At 38.5% G+C, this 18880-nt stretch overlaps 1 protein-coding gene across 3 annotated transcripts in view; it reads left to right on the top strand.

The window, feature by feature from the left end:
• Positions 1 to 18880, top strand: part of XRN2 (5'-3' exoribonuclease 2) — a 52551-nt gene that overhangs the window by 13246 nt on the left and 20425 nt on the right. For all 3 annotated transcript variants that reach the window (XM_055726240.1, XM_055726238.1, XM_055726237.1), the window contains exons 13-24: positions 9 to 116; positions 1166 to 1210; positions 2405 to 2536; positions 3882 to 4000; positions 7370 to 7505; positions 10881 to 10988; positions 11076 to 11165; positions 11681 to 11753; positions 14567 to 14650; positions 15504 to 15601; positions 15694 to 15773; positions 17639 to 17695. In XM_055726240.1, coding sequence (XP_055582215.1) covers positions 9 to 116; positions 1166 to 1210; positions 2405 to 2536; positions 3882 to 4000; positions 7370 to 7505; positions 10881 to 10988; positions 11076 to 11165; positions 11681 to 11753; positions 14567 to 14650; positions 15504 to 15601; positions 15694 to 15773; positions 17639 to 17695 — 1130 coding nt within the window. The remainder of the gene's footprint in view (positions 1 to 8; positions 117 to 1165; positions 1211 to 2404; positions 2537 to 3881; positions 4001 to 7369; positions 7506 to 10880; positions 10989 to 11075; positions 11166 to 11680; positions 11754 to 14566; positions 14651 to 15503; positions 15602 to 15693; positions 15774 to 17638; positions 17696 to 18880) is intronic.

An 18880-nucleotide genomic window follows, 5' to 3' on the forward strand; every position in this document is an offset into this window, starting at 1 on the left:
ACTTGCAGGGGTACCTCACAGAAAGCGGTTTTGTCAACCTGCAGCGAGTCCAGATGATCATGTTAGCTGTTGGAGAAGTTGAAGATAGTATTTTCAAAAAGAGAAAAGATGATGATGTAAATTTTTTTTCCTACATTCTTCGTTACATTTTGGTTTTAATCAGATGTGTTACTGTTAAACTGTTACGGCCCTTTAACAGGATAAGAAAAACTCCAAACTTTGTATTTTTTTCTTATAATCTATAGTGACTTCCTCCATACACAAAAAAGAATTGCACGCTTCCAGTTGATTTTCTGATTGTTACCCCAAGTAACAGCAGAACAAAAACTGTGTGCGAGTTCTGTTACTGCCTGCAGCTTTTTGAATAGCAGCTATGAAAACTGGAGAAGGAATGTTTTTTTAATTTGCTGCAGCATGTGGAAGTGCAAGCCAGGAGCAGGGGTGAAATACTGAATTGGAGTTCTAAGTGCATTCTTGTCTTGCTGTACTTCCTGTCATTTGAAATGTGTTTATAAATTGTTATTTTGGTGTGTCTCTGTAGTTTATGCAGCTTTTTGCAGACATCTTCCAGTTCACTAATAAAGTTCAGGGGATAAAACACCTTGTGAATTAAAGGGCAGGGTTGTGTTTACTTTCCAGTCAAAAAATGCTCTGCCAGTGCTGGCAAAATGTTTTGTTTATAGTTGCCCCAGCCTGCACCTCTTGAATATCAAATTGGCATTTCCACTTCAAGTTTTCAGTTTGCGTGGCCTAAGAATAAGAAATATCTTCCTTGAGCCGCCTCTTTTCCTGTTTTGAGGACTTTAGGAAAGTAGAAGAGACATTACTTTTTTTCTTGGTGGCTGTTCCAGTGCAGGCAAGGAGCTTGTGCCCTCTGACACTGCTGTCACATTGAAGTAAGGCTATAGCTAAACATAGCAGATGATACAAGCCATTACTGAAATTGTGGGGCTTTGAATGCACAGCTACATTTTTCCCCCGTAGGTTTTCAGGGTAGGTTAGAAAATCTCGCGTCTGCAAATCCAACGGAAAATTGACCTATGTCTTGTTCAGAACATTATGTAAAAAACCTATGGCCTTCCGGTCAGTAGAGGATTATAATGAAATATTTTTCCAGGAAATCTGTATGTTTTACTGATTTTATTTCTCTTTATTCTTTGTCTAGGATAACTTTAAAAGGCGGCAAAAAGAAAAAAGAAAAAGAATGAAGGTAAGTTATTTCCTTTCACAATGCAAAAGCTAGCAAGAATTAAAATGTATACTATAGTTTTCAGCACATGGGTTGGTTGAAGCTGCAGTTGTAATCATGGTATTTTCTGGCCTTTTATGTAAACTGTGTTGCAGTAGAATAAAAAGTAGAGTGTTTTTTCATGGCTGTTTGTAGACTGGGGCTTCAAAAGAAGGAATTGCATATTAAAGACTTCTTAAGAGGGAAAGGAGGGACAGTGTTGCATGCACTGGATGATAGCTGTACGTTGTTTCCCTCAAATTTGCACTTTCAAGATTATTTAGTGATGCTTCAGCATGGTCACTGTACAGGAATTCCTTTTCCATGCATTGACACAAGTAGTCTCAGCAGTTGTTTTGCCAACGGCAAATAGAGTTTAGTCTGAGTTTCAAGTTAAATATGTGTACCAGTTTGCATTAAATGGATTTGCTCACTTAGAGGCATGTTTCTAAAAAAGCAAGGAAGGCTTTCCGCAAACTATAGTTACCTTGCGTTCTGCCTGTAAACAAGTCGATGTTGTCAAAAATCTCTCCCTTTCTGACCCATGTAAATCATATTCTTTAAAACTGTGTTATTGAAATGATGTTGAATTTTCTTCTATTAACAAAATAATTCTGATATTTTAAGTGGGCTCTTGTGTGTTCATTTCAACATAGCTCTTTGTTGTTGGTTAGGGCATACAGGTAAGCGTAGCTTCCAGAACTTTCAGGGCATATGATATCTCCCTCTGAGTACTATCAAGATCTTGTGTGTATTTTTTAAATTACATATTTTCTGACTATTCCTATGAGAGTGGGAGAGGTTGTTCACTTTGCTTACAAAGAATACATTCTGGCCAGTAAGTTAGACGAAGTCTCGCTTCCGCCCCCCACCCCAAGAAGAAACCTGCCTTTCAGCCCTTGTAGAAAGAACATGGGCACAAAATGTAGGGGTGGGTTGTTTGGTTGGTTTGGTTTTTTTAAAGAGCGTAATAAATTATAGGAATATAAGGATCTCACTTGAAAGTGTCATCTTATATCTGGTTGTGGTAGTTAAACACAACTAATTTAAGCTGAACTAAGTAAATTATGCTTGTTTCATATAACATGTTAATCCCAAAATTGCAGGAGAGCGTTATCATGCTGCTGTGGAGATTACACAGCTTTTTCAGTATACTTGTATATATTTATCTTTTAGAGGGATCAGCCTTCTTTTATTCCCGGTGGACAGTTTTCCCCTCAAGCTCTGGGAAATCGATCTAGCCCTCAGGCAATCAGTAACCCTAGACAAGCCGCCTTTGAGATGAGAATGCATGACAGGCAGAATTCTGTAAGTAGATGTTCAAAGGTATTTCCACGTAGAAGGGGAAATAATCATCCTGTGTTGCTCTGAACACCCTTTTCTCCACCCCACCAAGCTTTCTTGAAAAGCAGACACCAAAACATTTCTGTTTTCAAGGAAGTGGCTTTTAATAGCCAATCTTTATTTATTTTGTGAATAAAATGGTGTTTTTAATGTTTGGTATGATACTGCTTGTTAAATAGCTCTGGGAGGGCAAGTGTGAGGTGAATGCATCCAAGTCAGATACAGGGGCTCTTCTCCCTGAACTTGTTTGCCACTTGCAGAGTCAGGTTTAGGAACTTCCTCAGTAGCCTTGTGAGAGACACAAACTGAATACCTGAGCTGGGGGTCTTTGCAGTTACCAAAAAGAATATTAAAACGCACAGACACATAGATATTTTGTATTTTGGAAATCTGTGATTTGCATGGGTACATGTTTGTCAGCTGATTTTACTTTCCAAAGCATTGCTTCTCACTGAGAAGAGGAGAAACTTAAATGAAGCTTTTGGAAAGGTATTAGGAAGTGAGAGGAAACTGGAAATAAGTTGAGTTCTGTGTTAGAAGTCTTGATTGTTAATTTTAAATAACAATTATAACTAAAGTTTTATTTCTGAGCACAAATCTTTATCCAGTGAACAAATTAAAGGTCCTTTTCATCATAAAGATGTGTATTCTGTCTCCTAAGAATAAATAAATACAATATGCTTTTTCCAAATATAATTTCTGCTATTCTTCCCTTTTAGTCTTGAAACTTTTGCACATGGGTTAGGCAAATCAGTTCCTTTATGGAATGGGAAAAGTTTCTTTTAGACTCTGTAGTAATAGAATAGATAAATTTGAAAGGCGTTTAAAAGATCAGTCATGAAGAAACTTAAGAGTATTTCTGCCAGTTCTGAATTACAAGCAGCGGGTTTTTTTACAATAATCTGCACGTGCTTTTTTCACCATTGCTGTGAAATAAAGTTCTAACATAAGCTGTTAGGACTACAGAAAACAGTTGTATTCGGAAACGGGAATATATCAGAAATGGCATGTTTTATCAATTTATGCTATCTTGTTCATGCATTTTTTTCTTTCTCAAATATAATGAACTTTTTGCCTGTTTGTATTAATGCCTGCCTTTTAATACAAAGATGTGGTTTTCTTCTCTCTTGCTCCTTGGCTTAGTAGTTTAAGGATTGTGTAGCTTTTGCCTTGAGTTTTGGGGGAACTAAAAATAATGCATGTGATTATCACGAAGCTGTTAATTTTAACTTGAATTGGAAATGCCTAATAAATCCTTCCCCACCACCACCTCCCCCCCCGCATTTATCTGTAATAATTCTGACCCTAGACAACTTCATCATCTCCAAATACCAGCCTCACTTCTGATGGCAGCCCATCCCTGACAGGAGGAATTAAGCGGAAAGCTGAAGATAGTGACAGTGAACCTGAGCCAGAGGATAATATCAGGTGAAGCCATTTTTTGTAGCACTTTGTTAGCGAATTGCTGAAATAGATGCAGTCTAATTAATGCCATTTAGTTTAGAGCAGCAGTGCCTTCAGATGCTTTTCTATGATCTTTTTATCCACCAGTAATTAATGTGGAGGGTTAGAATATTCACTAAATTCCAGTGAGATGTGTAAGCTATAGCTGTTAAATCTAAGTATCTAGATTAGTATGCGTGCAGGTTTTCATCCTCCAAGCCACTACTCCCTTTGAGACCAAGCACTAGATTGGCTAGACATTCACTGTTCAGCTTTGATTATGTGAGCTGAATGCCGCTGTTTTGCAGTTGAATTTTTGAGCTGTTTAACCCATAAAATTCAGTTACATTCACATGTGCAGTGTTATTTATCCTGACTATCACAATATGCTTTCCTCCATCTTTGATTTGTAGCAAACCCTGTTTTGTCTATGACGAGTTCTTTAAATGCCTTAGGATGGCTGATCCCTAGATGATTAAGGGATAGGAATTTTATGAGAATTAACTGACAGCGAATTACCAGTGAGTCTGCATTTGTCAAAGGTTTAAATCAAGCTATCGCCTTTTAAGTTGAGGATGAAGACCCTTACAGTTTTTTGTTAAAGGTTCTGCGCTAATAAATGCAACCAGTAGGTTTTTGTTTCCTGTAGCGTCAGGGAAGGTAAGTGGACATGGGAAAACAGTAAGGGTTACTTCATTGTGAAGTACTGATGACTAGTGTCCAACAGTTACTGTGACGTTTGTGACATGCAGCCTGTCAGATCTTCCAATATGATGTGTTCTAGCTCTTATCCTTACTTTCTTTCCTATAGGTGCAGATCTGAATGGATCGATAGGGTTTTTTTAATCAATCAAGCAGAATTTTTGTCTGAGTCTGGGTTTTAAAGTGTACATTTAAAAGTTACTTTCCATTTGAATTTTAGAAGAGGTTCTCTAAGAAACTTTAATAGTCTTATAACAACCGGTGTGAATGAACCGCTGTGATTTATGAGTAGCAATAGTTCTGACAGGGTTGGTATTGTCAAGCAAAACCAAATGCTACATTCATCTGCAGTTAAGCTCTTTTGTAGCTCAGAATACTTATTCAGATCCTTTTCTGAGTGGAAACTAATTTTATACTTCTCATTGTAGGTAAAAACAACTGCATAAAGGTATTAGATGCAGCAAAGTTGTCTGCAAAGATACATTTTATATTTAAGATGACTTTGAAACTAGAATAAATAGTTCTAGTCAACTAGCAGATTGGTTTTTGTTACCTCACAGAAAAGGTTTTTGAAATTTATGCAAGTGTCTAGCTGCCATGGAGCTCCTAGGGTCAGATGCTCATAGGCTGCAGACATTCTTGACTCTGTCCTTCAAGACTTAATGCAAGTAGCTCTGTCCTTGCTCACCTTCCTTTCTTAGTCCTGAAAATATGTCTTGGTTTCTCTACCTCCTCATCAGTTTGAAACTTTGAACTAGCTCAGGTCAGATTTTTTAAAAGCATCCCTGTACTGGGCAACTAATTTGAAACAGAAGCAAGGGATGATCTTTTTTCCAAAACCAGAAGGACATGTGTCATGTAAAAAAGCGTTGATTGATCTTTGCTGTCTTAAAGGCTTCACACGCTATATTTATTGCTCTGCGAGATTCTGACAAGTGAAGTTGGAGTTGGCCTCGCAGGTTACTTGTGTGCTTTAGGTTCTGTATGTAATTTAAAGTGGTGACAGCCTTTGTGGAAAGAGATCTTGCACAATTGGTTTTGGCTGTGATAATGCCAAGTTTTGAATTGTTGGGAATTAAATTCTATTTCAAAGCCCCACCATTATTAAGGGATTATCTGATTTAACTAGTTTCTAAATCAGATTTGTAATTTGCTTTACTCTAGTTCACTTGAATGCCAAAAGTCACATGAACTTTGAGAGATGTGTAGAGAATGCATGAACTCTGGTGATTAATAGGTTTAAATTTAAAAAAAACAAACAAACAAACAAAAAAAAAAACCCAAAAAACAAACCGAACCATAAACAAACAAAAAATCCCAAACCAAATAGTTCTATGAGGGAGGTCAGTTCTGAAGCATGATATCATGATTGAACCAAATGTTAAGTCGAGCTTTATCTTTCTATTACTTAAACTGCCTTTGTAGATGGCAGTCTGATTTGAACTGTGATTTCACCCAAGATTGTCGTGTCACTTCAAGTTGTTAGTCCTAAGAATTTTGTGCATATTAATGGCTTCTTGCTTGTGGCACAACTGTTCTCTCAGAATTTACATGTCACCTATTGAATGACAGGGAACACAGCAGATGCAGCAAGCGGATAAAATGGCCAAGGATGAAAAGGTCAGGAGTCTGTAGACAGCAATCCCTGTTGCTGCCCATGCCCCCCACAGCTCTATTCCTGCTGCCTTGTCAGGTTTTTGAGGAGCCTATGGTCTGGGCTTACTGTTAGTCTTCATGGAATGATCTTGCTTGAAATGTGGCACAATATAGAGCGTTATTCACTTTTTTCCTAAATTATACAGTAGAGCTGAGAGATTCAGATGCTTGTATGTCACATGAGCAAATGGCTCTTTTTCCCCTGCCCCATCTGTAGACAGACATAATGGGGAGCTGCATGAAGTAAGGATAAATGGTGCCTGAGATTGGTGCTCTTTTGGCTCCAATATCCATTTCTGGCATGAAAGGTTGAAGATCCTTGTGTAGAAGGGAGCTAGACTGATGTGAGTCAGCAAGCACGGGATCCCTGAGTTGCAGTAATTCTGCTGGTAATCGTAGCTTGTCTGAACAGCAATGGAATATGGAAATCAAGCTTCTGTTGTTTATTATTTATTTTCTTACTTTTTCATTTTGATTAACTGGGAAACTATCTTTTCTGCTTGAGAGGGGTATTGAGAATAGAGGAGTGAACCTGATGTGAAAAGATATTCCAATAAGATTAAGATTTTGGCCTAGGGTAGATTAAATAAGGAAGGGAAAGAGTTTGTTCTCTTTCTAGTGGTTGGAAGAGTTAAAGAATAGAGTTCATACGGCAGTTTTGGTAATAGATTCCTGATAAGAGAGGTAAAATTGCCAACCAGGAGCGATACTGTTCTGGAAAATCCTGACAGCAGCAGGCAGAGGTTTGAAAAGCTACCCTGTTCCTAACAAGTACTTTGAAGACCTATTTATCAGGGTGGTAGCTTCAGAATTTCATCTGGATTTTGTGTGATGCCAACCATCAAATTTTATTCTCTTGCTGTTGAGTATTAGTTTTTATGCTTTCACTTCAGTTGTATAAAAATGGGAGTTGAAGTAGCAAGCGACTTTAGCTTATATTTTAATTCAGATATGTAAATGTGCATATATTGACATCTATTTGTGTTTGTTATGCAGGTTATGGGAAACTGGTTGGAAACAGCGCTACTATAAAAACAAATTTGATGTTGATGCTTCTGATGAGAAATTCCGTCGTAAAGTTGTACAGTCCTATGTAGAAGGGCTTTGCTGGGTTCTCAGATACTATTATCAGGTACTTAAATTTCTTCTTGAAACTTCAGTTTTCTTTTGCATCTGTACCCTATTTCTTTTCAGGAAATAATAATTATCCATTGCTCATTTTTGGAAAGCAGTGCTTTTTTTTTATGATATAAATAAGTGGGTGCTCATTCTACGTGGCACTCAAGATTTGAATGCATTTTTTGTTTCTCGCATACAGTAACAGCACTTGTTAGTTTATTAAGGGCTGATGCATATTTTTCCTTTGCAATACATAACCATGCATAGTGAAATTGCAGATGACTAAATGAGTGAACAAGGGACAAAGCCTGTGAAATGCTAGTAAGAATTTGAACGGAACAGAGTTGTCAGTCTCCTCCATAGATTGTAGTGGTCTACATGAAGTGTATAGTGATTGAAGTAATCTGTATCTGATTTAAATATTTTGATAATTGAGATTTCAGATTGCAAGAGATTGGTTAGACATATTGGGGCTTGTTGCACCGATCGTTAATAACTAGCTTCATGCCCTGAAGACAAAGTAAGTTGTGTTTTGTGTGTGACCTGGGAACAGAATGTGCTTGAGCCAGTGAAGTTTTATCTGTCTCAGCAGAGCTTTGTATCTTGAACACAGTGCCACACTGATAACACTGCACACTTTTCATAGGTAGCTCACATCTGTCCAAATTGGAGCACAGGCAGGGCAAATACCTCACATGCCTGCAAGAAAACTATGCAGTCTTAAAGTTAGTTTATTTTAATGTGTACTCCTTTCCCCACTCTTCCCCTTAGAACAAAAAGGAAGAGTCTTCCCTTCCACTGTATCAGTTAGGTTTGCAAGTCTGTTGCAGTTGATGTGCAGGGGAGCTGAGCTCTCCTCACCTTTGAGTAGCTCCTTTCGCCGAGGTCGAATGTCACCTGGACACCTTTATAGGTGGAAATTCCCGTGACCCTGTGCACAGTCAAGGTCTGCTGAAAGCAAACTGTTTTCCCGCTAACCATGGTAAAATACGTTCTTAGAACTCTATATGTGCCCGTATGTCTCCAAAGTGTGTAAATGAATATTCAGATGAGCGGTAGGTGTCTGCTGGCTGGAAAACTGTCAGTGTGACCTTCAGTGGTGCAGTAGTACAAAACCACTGCAAAAGGCAGTCTGAATTTTAAGGGCAACTGAAGGGCTTATAGGAAGGGAGTATTATGCCAAAACTGAGATATTTGTGAGGTGGCCAAAATATTTATACTCATTTGAAGATTGTAAAGTTAACTTTGTTTTATGCAAAGAAGCATGCGTGGGGTGTGCATTTATTCCTTTGCAATCAGTGGCCATGGCCTTGTGCAGATATCGTGTGCTTTTACAACTGTTCAAACCGGGGTGGTGTTTGCATGTGCACTGCTGAGAGATTTGTGGCTTTGAATGTGTAGGAGCTGGAAGACAGGCACCTACCAAACTTAAAACAATATGGGCAAGCCCCTAGGCAACACTCTGCAGTCCAGGTGGTAAAACCAGTTTAGTTACTGAGATGTACGTAGGTGACTCCTTGTCCTTCTGAGTTTGTGGACGTTCTGGCTGAAGGGACCAGTGCGTATAGAAGTGATAAGTGATTACAGTTGCAAAGAAAGTGAATCTGTGAGGTTGACAGCTTCAGACTTCGGGCAGGACCATGCTGCTCTCAAGAAAACTGAGGACTGCCAATAAGATTTCAAGGAAAAGTGACTGTACAGAAAATATTTTCTGATTTAGAAATGTTCCAAAGGGAAACTTTAATAAAGTACCTAAATGTTTAGGCCTTCGTTTTTGCCATTTTGCTTCGTATTCAGATTACTCCAAAAGAAGGCAAGTCTCTCTCTAGACCTCGTAAAAATTACATTGCAGACTTAAAATAGTGCAGCAGTGAAGTACTTGCATGTGCTGCTGTTTGTACTTGCATTAACAGGACTATGTGTAGGCAAGATACTGTAACCTGCTATACATGGGCAGTCTGTTGTACTGGTATGGAGCAGCAGTCAAATCACTTTCTTCCCATATCGAAGTTAGATTAGGAAGCTGTTCGGACTGGGGTAATTTCAAAATAGGCTTGCTTGAGGGTTTTTTGCTTTTTCTTTTTACCATAATAACAATTGCTTCCAATAATCATTGCTTATTGTCCATAAAACTTCTGACAGAATATGGTATGTGCTTTTCTATTCTTATAAAAAGGTAATAATGCAGAGCGCGCGTTCCACTAGTGGAAACATCTGTTTGGAGGGGGGGGGGGGGGGAAACAGGAAAGAAAAAAATAAAGAAAGAAACCAATCCACCTGGCTTTTGAAACATACTGAAACCATATGAAGAATTACATCTAATAATTACAGTCTCAATAATTTTATACCAAAAATATCGCTGGAGGAGCCTCATTGACATTTGCTAATTCAGAATTGGAAGTCAAAATAGTAGGCTTTTGTTTCAAGTGGTACTGCTAAGAAAAACAGCTGAGGAGGTGAAAACTTGACTTAGACCTTCTAGAGCTGCGTTTCTTTTACAAAATGCATTGTTCTGATGTGTTTTGAGTTTACTTTATTTTCTCCTTTTTGAGGATTATTTTCTGTCTTTCAAGTGAATGCACTTTGTATTTCCCAATATTCAGGATGAAGAGGGGAAAAGCAAAATGTTACTCAAAGTGTGTATTAGTGCTGGTACTGAACAGAAAAGTAACAGTTAAAACCAGAATACTTTTTTAACCTGCAACAAATAGTGTTCACGTTTTCACACCTTGTGGCGTGAAACCCTTGTCAGGGTTCTCTGGTCTCCCATATTCCCAAGTTAGCAGTGGGATTTTGCATTGAAAAACAGTAGTAGAAACTGTTTACACAAGTTGAAAATGTGTCCGTTTATTACACGTTCCTCAGCTTAGCCCCAGGGACTGGTTACCTGTGTGGATAGACTGTGATTTCCTACTCTTTGCAAGAAAACTTGTGCTTGGTTTTATTAGACTTTGTGCACATGCGTGTATGTTTTTTCTCGGGGGGAGGAAAAAGGCATGAGATAAGTTTAAGATTCTGCTTTAAGGTCTTTTGTGTCGTTCTGGTGCTAGGTCCTGTCTCTTTGACTGTCTCCCTTACTGACTCAAACCTAGCAGACAGCAAGAGTACTTTGGCATAGAAGTCTATCCACTGTTCTGTGCTGCTGAGGAAATGCCCGAGGTCTCCATTCACTGTCCAGTGAATTCACTCGCTCTAGTCTGGCTATGAAAAGTTAAGTCCCAACCTGAAGTCCAGAGTACCTTTAGAGGCCAGAGCTCTTTCTTTTCTAATCATTGGGACTCCTCTTTCTCCTGGTTGTTGTTGGGCTAAATTTTGTCACCTTTTGTGACTGGGCTATGTGATTATTTTTTTTCTTTTTTGATTTGTTGATTTTGTTTCTCTATCCTAGGGCTGTGCATCCTGGAACTGGTATTACCCTTTTCACTATGCTCCATTTGCTTCTGATTTTGAGGGTATTGCAGACATGCCTTCAGATTTTGAGAAAGGCTCCAAACCGGTAGGGCATCTTTATTTACGTATTTATTTACTTATGATTTAACAGCTCATTAGAAATGTCCTACATCTGCTTGTTTAATTTCAACAGTTTAAGCCTCTTGAACAACTCATGGGAGTATTTCCAGCTGCAAGTGGGAATTTTCTGCCACCAACATGGAGGAAACTCATGACAGATCCGGTAGGAGTCCTTGTTGTATTCCCCCCTGTAAGGTTATGTCATCTTGCAGTTGTGTGGGCGTGACTCACTGCTTCTTACTTCAGGCAGAAAAATAAGAGACCAGGAGGGAACATTTTTGGTAGATTGCAGAGATTCTTCAAAGATCCTTAAAAGTGGCTCTTTGAATTCAGATGTTTCAGTGAGAAAAGTTATTTCCTGACTGTTTTACTCTTCTTTTTAGTAAGATTGTTTACTTTCTTATAGAAACCTTGCAAAATGTAATTGGGGAGCAAACACATTAATCCACTTATCTGGAATCATTCTGTCCTGCTTAATTTCTCATTCTGATGGAAGTGCCTTACCACACTTTATACGTGTTTAAAGACGTTTAGTAAGAGATGTTTTTATTAGTCAAAGTCCTTTGTATCCTCCTTAGCTTTGTTTGCTCACCCTCTGTGAAGTATGGTACTACATGGCATTCTGAGTCAAATTCATAATTGGCTTTAATGATTATTTTTTTATTTTCTCACATACAGGAATCAAGCATAATTGACTTCTACCCTGAAGATTTTGCTATTGATTTAAATGGGAAGAAATATGCTTGGCAAGGTGACATTTCAACTTTCTTTTTTGAGCTATAATATACTGACCTTAGTTGTAATAATCTGTGTAAAACTAGGAAGAAAATGGAAAATTGGTGAGATAATGATGCGCCAAGTCACACAAGTAACTTGTGTTACTTGGTGTGTGGGAGAAGTATTTTTGCAGCAGGTATATTTTTGAAAAGAAATCAGTATGGAGAACAACTTATGGTTCAGTAACTGATTTAGGATTGGCAAGGATTATTAGTAATTTCAGCAGTCATTCTAGATTTTTTAATTTGTCCTGAACTAGATTAATCATTTCTGTGTTTTGATCAGGCTTACTGTGTAATTGTCTTTTGTCTTCTTTGCATTTAATTAATGGATCTTGTTCTGTTCAATCAGTGGCTCATTAGTACCTGGTGAAAAATGCTTTGGGGAATATAGAAATACTTGGATGCATACAGAGAATGAAAAAGCAGCTATAGTATTTAATGCAGCTTCTTTCTTTAGAGAATATTAAAGGTCTGCCAAATTTTGTGGCTGGTTATGCTGCTCAGGCAATAGTGTAACATCTCAGTTACAGGTATAAATAATTATTTGGGCACAAAATTAAACACATGAAATTCCACCTGAGTGTAAGAAAGCACATTTTTACTGTGAGGGTGGTCAGACACTGGAACATGTTGACTGGCGAGGCTGTGGAGTCTCCATCCTTGGAGATATTCCAAAGCCAGCTGGATGTGGTCCTGGGCAATCTGAGCAGCCATGACCATGCTGGAGCAGGGGGTGGGGGCTAGGTGATCTCCAGAGGTTCCTGCTGACATCAGCAGTTCTGTGATTTCCCTCCCTGGCCTGCCGCAAGGCAGCTCACCAATGCTTTGAAATAGCCACAGTTAGACACACAAGTGTCTTACTCAGGACAGTGTTCCAAAATCAAAGAGAATATTCCTAGGTATTATGAGCAGTGTTGCATAACAAGTTTTCTCTCTGTAAATTAAAGCTCTTACTTATCCCTGTGGTAATTCTGGCAACTTTCCTTAGTCCTTTTGTCCAGTTTCAAGTCCATAGTTTCAAGCAGTAATGTTTTAAGTAGCTCCCGCATGCTTTCAGCAGCCTGCAAAGTTATTTTTGATTCATTCAATGCTTAATTGCATTATAAACTCTTTGTTCTGGATTAACATCTGGAATTCTCATACTTAAGAGGCGGTTGTGAAACAAATATATTGCAAGCTGGAAGTACAGACTGTCTTGGTTAAAAGCATCTAGTATACCTTGTCCTCTTAATGACATGTTTGAAGGTCTTCCTTTTAGAGATGTGATTATGCTTCTGAAAGCTCAGCATGGATCATTTTTGCAATCTCCTACGTTATGAACACTTTCTGTTTTGTTGTCATTCTACCAGTGTGTTGTGAAGGTGAAAATAAATTGTTTTCCAGGGTAGGCTTATCGCCGTTCCCGTTCACAGGTAGTTATGTTCCAGCTGAAATTCAAACATGGCTGAGGTCTGGTGCTGTCTTTGATAAAGCAGTAGTCAGGGTGTGTGAAGATTATCCTCATACTTACAAGCAGGGACAGTGCAGATTTCTTGTTTGTGAGGTTGATGACAGCAGGCTGTACAGCTCTGCTCCTTGTTATTTTACAGTAGGCTAAATAAAATTCTGACTCAAACTTCTGACATATTTAACAGTTTACTTATGGTTTGTTCCAAACTGATTTTGTTAGGAGAGCATATGAGCTTCTGGTATAATTACACTTCAGGTAGAGTTTTAGGTTGCCTCCTTTCCTTTAGCCCTAGGACAAGGGTATTTGTTTTAATAAAGCCATGTAATGATCTAACTTCTGAAGCAAAAGTGTTTCAGGCAAAGCAACTTTTAGATCAAGAATCTTAAGTCTGTGGAAGTCTCTGTGAATGTTGTACCTTAGTGATAACAAGTGTGTAGGAGATCTGCCTGCCAGTAGAACTGGTACAGGCACAAATATGAAACTCTAAATATTGGTTTAGTAGAAATCCTTTGCTGTCATCTTGGTCAGGAAAAGCTCTAATGTTTTGTGGTAAGGGAGATAAAAACTAAAATAATTACTTTAGGTTGTGACTGATAATAAGGTTGACGGGAGCAAATCTTTGAAGAATTTTCATATTAAATTTTTTAGTGCCTTTTTTGATTTTATAGTAGAAGAAAACATATCCAGGAGCATACCAGGGAAGGCTGTTCTCGGCTTCATTCAGTGTGATCGAGTAGGCTCTGAGCTGTGCTGCTTAGTGAAGGATTTTGATCCTGAGAAGAGCCTCTGTGTTATCTCAGAGTAAAATTAATAGCTGGTATGAATAGTCCCTAATGGATAGTGTCTCTATCACCTCATTGCTGAAATTGGAGTGGTTTCTTCCATTGTTGTCTCTTAATAAATTAATTTGAATAAAGTAGTATTGAGTTCTGTCAGGGGAGTAACTGTAGCAAATGAGACAAATAATGACTGTCTTACTGAGCTCATCTTGGTCCTAAATGAGACAGGTGAGGGTAGAGGTTACTGCTTCCCGGTGCCCGGGACTGGGAGAAGGAGGAGGATGGAGTGGTGCTTGGAGAGAAGCTTCCCTTTTCAACTTGCAGTAGCACTGAACTGTTTTTCCCTAAACATGTAGGCTCAGCCTCTGAAAATGCAGGGTTTTCTTTTCTGTGACTGATGCAACAGTTGTTTCTTGGGTTAGAATCTACCGGACCTTTCCATGCTAGTGTCTTTTGGGTGTGTTGGGGGTTTCTTTTGTTTATTTTTAGTGTGGTTTTGTTTGGGGGGTTTTCTGTTTGTTTCAACAAGTGCTGAAAAAAAGTTTTGTTTTGCTAGGTGTTGCATTATTGCCATTTGTTGATGAGCGACGCCTTAGAGCTGCCCTGGAAGAAGTCTACCCTGACCTCACTCCTGAAGAAAGTAAGAATTGTGATATTTTGTTAACAACTTGTTACTACCTTTGTTTCACCCTAAATGAGCAAGGTATGATAGACATTTGGATGAATTGAACTATGGCAGTCTGTAGCCTGTTCTTCATGGATGGTGCTGGTAATTAGAATGATCCTCCACAGGTTTGTTTTTGTAGCTTCCACTTTTCTTTTACTCAAGTAGATCTTTGTAAGACAACCTGAAAATTAGATGGCAGGTTAATTGTATAAAAAGCTTCTACCAGTATATGCTGCTAAAGTCCTTGTTAGATGAGTATGTGGCAATCAAAAGAATAAACTCTGTTTCCAAGGTTAGAGTTGGTAAAACTTGATAGGTGTATTGGCTGTTCTGACCAGTAGGCTGGCTGTGCCTGGTTATATGTGAAGCCTCAAGTTCAGTTTATATAGGCAAATATATGTGCTACTTTCTCTGTTGTACAAAAATAATAGATGGTTCTTGCAGGTAAACTGCTTGGGCATGGAGCAGCACAAGGGGGTGGTTTCATTTTTCTTTTTTTGGGGTTTTTTTTTGGTTTGTTTGGGTTTGGGGTTTTTTTGCCCAGCCTGTCTGTATTTTCAACATCACTTTCTAAATTCAGCTTTCCTCCCATTAAAGACAAGACTCCCATTTACTGACTGCCAGCTACCCTTGTGACCAGAGACATCCTGTTCTGAGCAGAGACACTGTCTTTCCAACACTCTGAAGGAGGGTTCAGAGCTTTCTCCTAAATCACAATGGAGCTTTCCTTTTGTGGAGATGTCAACAGGACGGTGTGCTGGTCTTCTGTATTCCTTCCTTCCCTCTTTGCTCTGAACTCTTACCCCATTGTCTTCATCTTTTCTAGGCAGAAGAAATAGCCTTGGTGGTGATGTTCTCTTTGTTGGAAAACACCATCCACTTTGTGACTTTATTGTGGAACAGTACAAGACCAAAAATACAGAGGTAGGTTGTATTTGTTCTTAAGGGATTGCGTAAATGGTGAGGGTGGAGGTCTAATAAAGTGCTTCAGCTTAAACATATTTTTTTTTCCGTAGCCAGTGGATATACCCCCAGAGTTGTGCTATGGAATCCAGGGAAAGCTTACACTGAATGAAAATGCCGTTCTTCCAGATCAGTGAGTATGGTTTCTGGAATGGATTGTTTGATGCTAAAGGACATTTCCTTCAGTTATATCTACATTTAAATAAAAATATCTTTGTGCCCACAACGAGAAACTTCAAATTCTCGACAAGGCAGTGTATTTAGTTTTGAGGCTAAACATGCTTTCTGCGAAGTTTCATAGTAGGTGGTGTTATCATCAGCATATGTAAAAATCCAAGAAAGTGAAACTTTTTAATTCTGAAATTGTTTTTTTTTTTATTTCAGATCTAGGCTTTTTTGGCAGCATCAGAAATCTTTAAAGTTCTCTAATGTGTGTGTTTAATTGTTGATGAATTTTTGTCATTTCATCTATGGAAGACTGACTTATGTATTTAGTAGTGTTTGAACTTTACTGATCACTACTACTTTTATTATATAGGTCCTGTTTGCTATTAGTCTTATTCAGTAAGGCCATGTTGTTTTGGCCTCTTTGCTTGTGTTATGAATGTTAATTTAATGCAGTCTGATGTAACTTCCAATAGTGCATGCTGTTTAAAAAAAAAAAAAAAAAAAAAAAAAAAAAAAAAAAAAAAAACCAAAACTCTGCTTTTTATATGCCAATCTTAATTGCATGAAAGAAAAATCCAGATAGAGATATATTAGTTATATTTTGCTGGTTTCCATTTGGGCTCTAGCACTAAATTTGGGACTGTTACCAGCTACACATACAAAAAATGGTAATATTTTTTGTTTTCTAGATAATGCGTTTAGTTTGAGAAATTATCAGTATCATCTTTGCATTGTAGGATATGCATTCATTTATCTAACCTTGCTTAGAGGCATAAGCAGGTGTTCAGTAACTCATTTGCATTAAATGCACAAACACTCTGATTTTGTTGGATAGATAATGTATCCTAGGTCACACTCACTAATATACATTTCTCTATTCTTGTCATGGCTTGTGGAGAATATGAGCAAGTCAGAGCTGTTCTTGGAGGGAATAGCAATGCAGGAAAAAGAAAACTCTTCTGGCTTTGCCTTCGCTAGATAGGGTGTAAGAAATGGATGGGTTTTTTACCTAGGAAAGTAGTTTGCTAGGAATTCTTTGAAGATGAGCAGGCATTTATATTGCCTCTTCAAAATAAGTCTTACTCTGCTAAAAAGGTTTGGATCAAATCCAGCCAACATGTGTACGGTTTGTGACCTCTGTGTGTACCATGAGCCTGTGACAGTTGTGCACAGTAGGGTGAACAAAGAAATCTGGGTTTGGATTGATCAGAATAATTTTCTTAAGCATGTTTTTAGTCTGCTTGAATTGAAGGGGTAAAGTTTTCTGGAGGAAGGAAGGAAAGAGTTGAGATGCAAGTGCGTGTCAGCCTATTAAATTTCAATTAGAAAGGAGACTCTTTAGGTGCTGTGTAAAACAGCTGCTAGAATTGTATTCTATTTTACTTAAAAACCTTTTTCTTCCTAGTGAAGCAGGTTTGCATCTTCATGGTGTCTGCATGTATGTTTGCCTTTCTGGTCTTCTCCTGCCCTCTTAGAACCTGTTGACTTGTTATAATCAACACCTAGCAGTACAGGGAGGTGTCCAAGGTGCAGACTAGTCCTAAGTAAATTGGCTGCTGGGCAGTGAGAAGTGTGTGAACCTACTTTTAGACACTAGAGAATCCACACAGATCAGCTGCAAAAGTAATGACATTAAGAAATAAGGATTCAACAATTCCAGTGCTTATAGAAGTATTTGATTTTGGGAAAAGGCAAGTTAATTTTGAAATCCCTTTTACGTGTCACAGGCTTAGCTGACAGAGAAACAGGAGTGGTAGCAACAGAGAAGGTGGAGCAAATGGTGAGAAATATGTTAAATGACATTTTGACAGGGATTTTTCTCTTTACCAGAACAGTGGAGTCTCCTGTTCCAATGCTGCGTGATCTTGCACAAAATTCTGCAGTCAGGTAAGTAAACTGGGTTTTAATGCAATGGTGTGCAAAATGCAGTTTTTATTCTGGTGCTCTGTGGTGTTGATTTTGCAACAGAATCCATCTCAATAAAATTGAAGCTTTTACTTTAAACGTTTCTGGTTTTCTGTGAGAGCTGAATCCAAGCTATTGTGTTGTAACCCAGTGGGCTTAGGTTAGGGTGGTTAGTCAGAGTGTGCATAGTGGCGTGCCGTATGGGGATGTCCGAAATAGTCGCTGCTCAATGCATCAAACCAGGTGTGTTTCATCCCCTCAGAAATACCTGCTGTTGCTTTTCTGCTCACCCTCTGTTGGGGCTTCTGGGTCTTTGGCGAGCAAAGAACATCTACAGAACTTGCAAGCCTTTTAAGTTAAAAAACCCCCAGTGTTAGTGAGCGTGAAACCTCAGAGACAGAATGGCATATTGAATGACAGCCCTGCAGCTCTTGATTTTTGCCTCTTGGATTATGACCCATTTTTATTCCTAGCAATTCCCATAGGATGCCTGAAAATATAAGCTTTGTGTCTTTAAGAAGTAAAGGAGTAATACTAACTTGCCTGAATGTGGTATTTGGGAGAATAATAAGGAACTTCATAATGAATAAAACCAATGCAGAGTTTCCAAGAGTGCATCTTGTGGTCACAGAAGATTTTAATTGCTCTTGCACTTGACAGCAAATTTCTGTAGATCTAGTGTGTTGTATGTCGTTCCCACTTAATTTGGCATGGTATAATAGCTATGTAATGCTTGAGCCTGTAACCTTTCACTTCTTGAGCCACATAAGATACTTGAGACACTGAAAATCACTTGTGATCTGTCTGCATAATTTTTTCCGGCAAGGAGGCATAACTTGCTTCAAGTAGGACAACTATGTACAGGCAGTAAGAAATGCCAAGTTGTGGCTTGTCAGGATACTGTAGAAAGGATGTTCTGAAATGAGGATTTAGTTGCTTTGAGCAATGAGTTAAAGGTAGTTTTTGGCTTTCTGTCTGCCACTGTCAGGAGGTTTGAATTGTTCTACGCTTCTGTCCATTTCTCTGTTGCAAGGATTTTTCTTCCTGTCTTTTGAGATAGTATGAGCAGTCATGGTTTTGCTCTTCAGTTCTTGTGACTTTGGCTGAATTTTCCAAGGGATCATTATTCTCCTTCTTTTGAGTCTCATTCATTCTCTGCTGAAAAAC

Source organism: Falco cherrug, chromosome 13, assembly GCF_023634085.1.
Source record: "Falco cherrug isolate bFalChe1 chromosome 13, bFalChe1.pri, whole genome shotgun sequence".
NCBI classification, from domain to species: Eukaryota; Metazoa; Chordata; class Aves; order Falconiformes; family Falconidae; genus Falco; species Falco cherrug.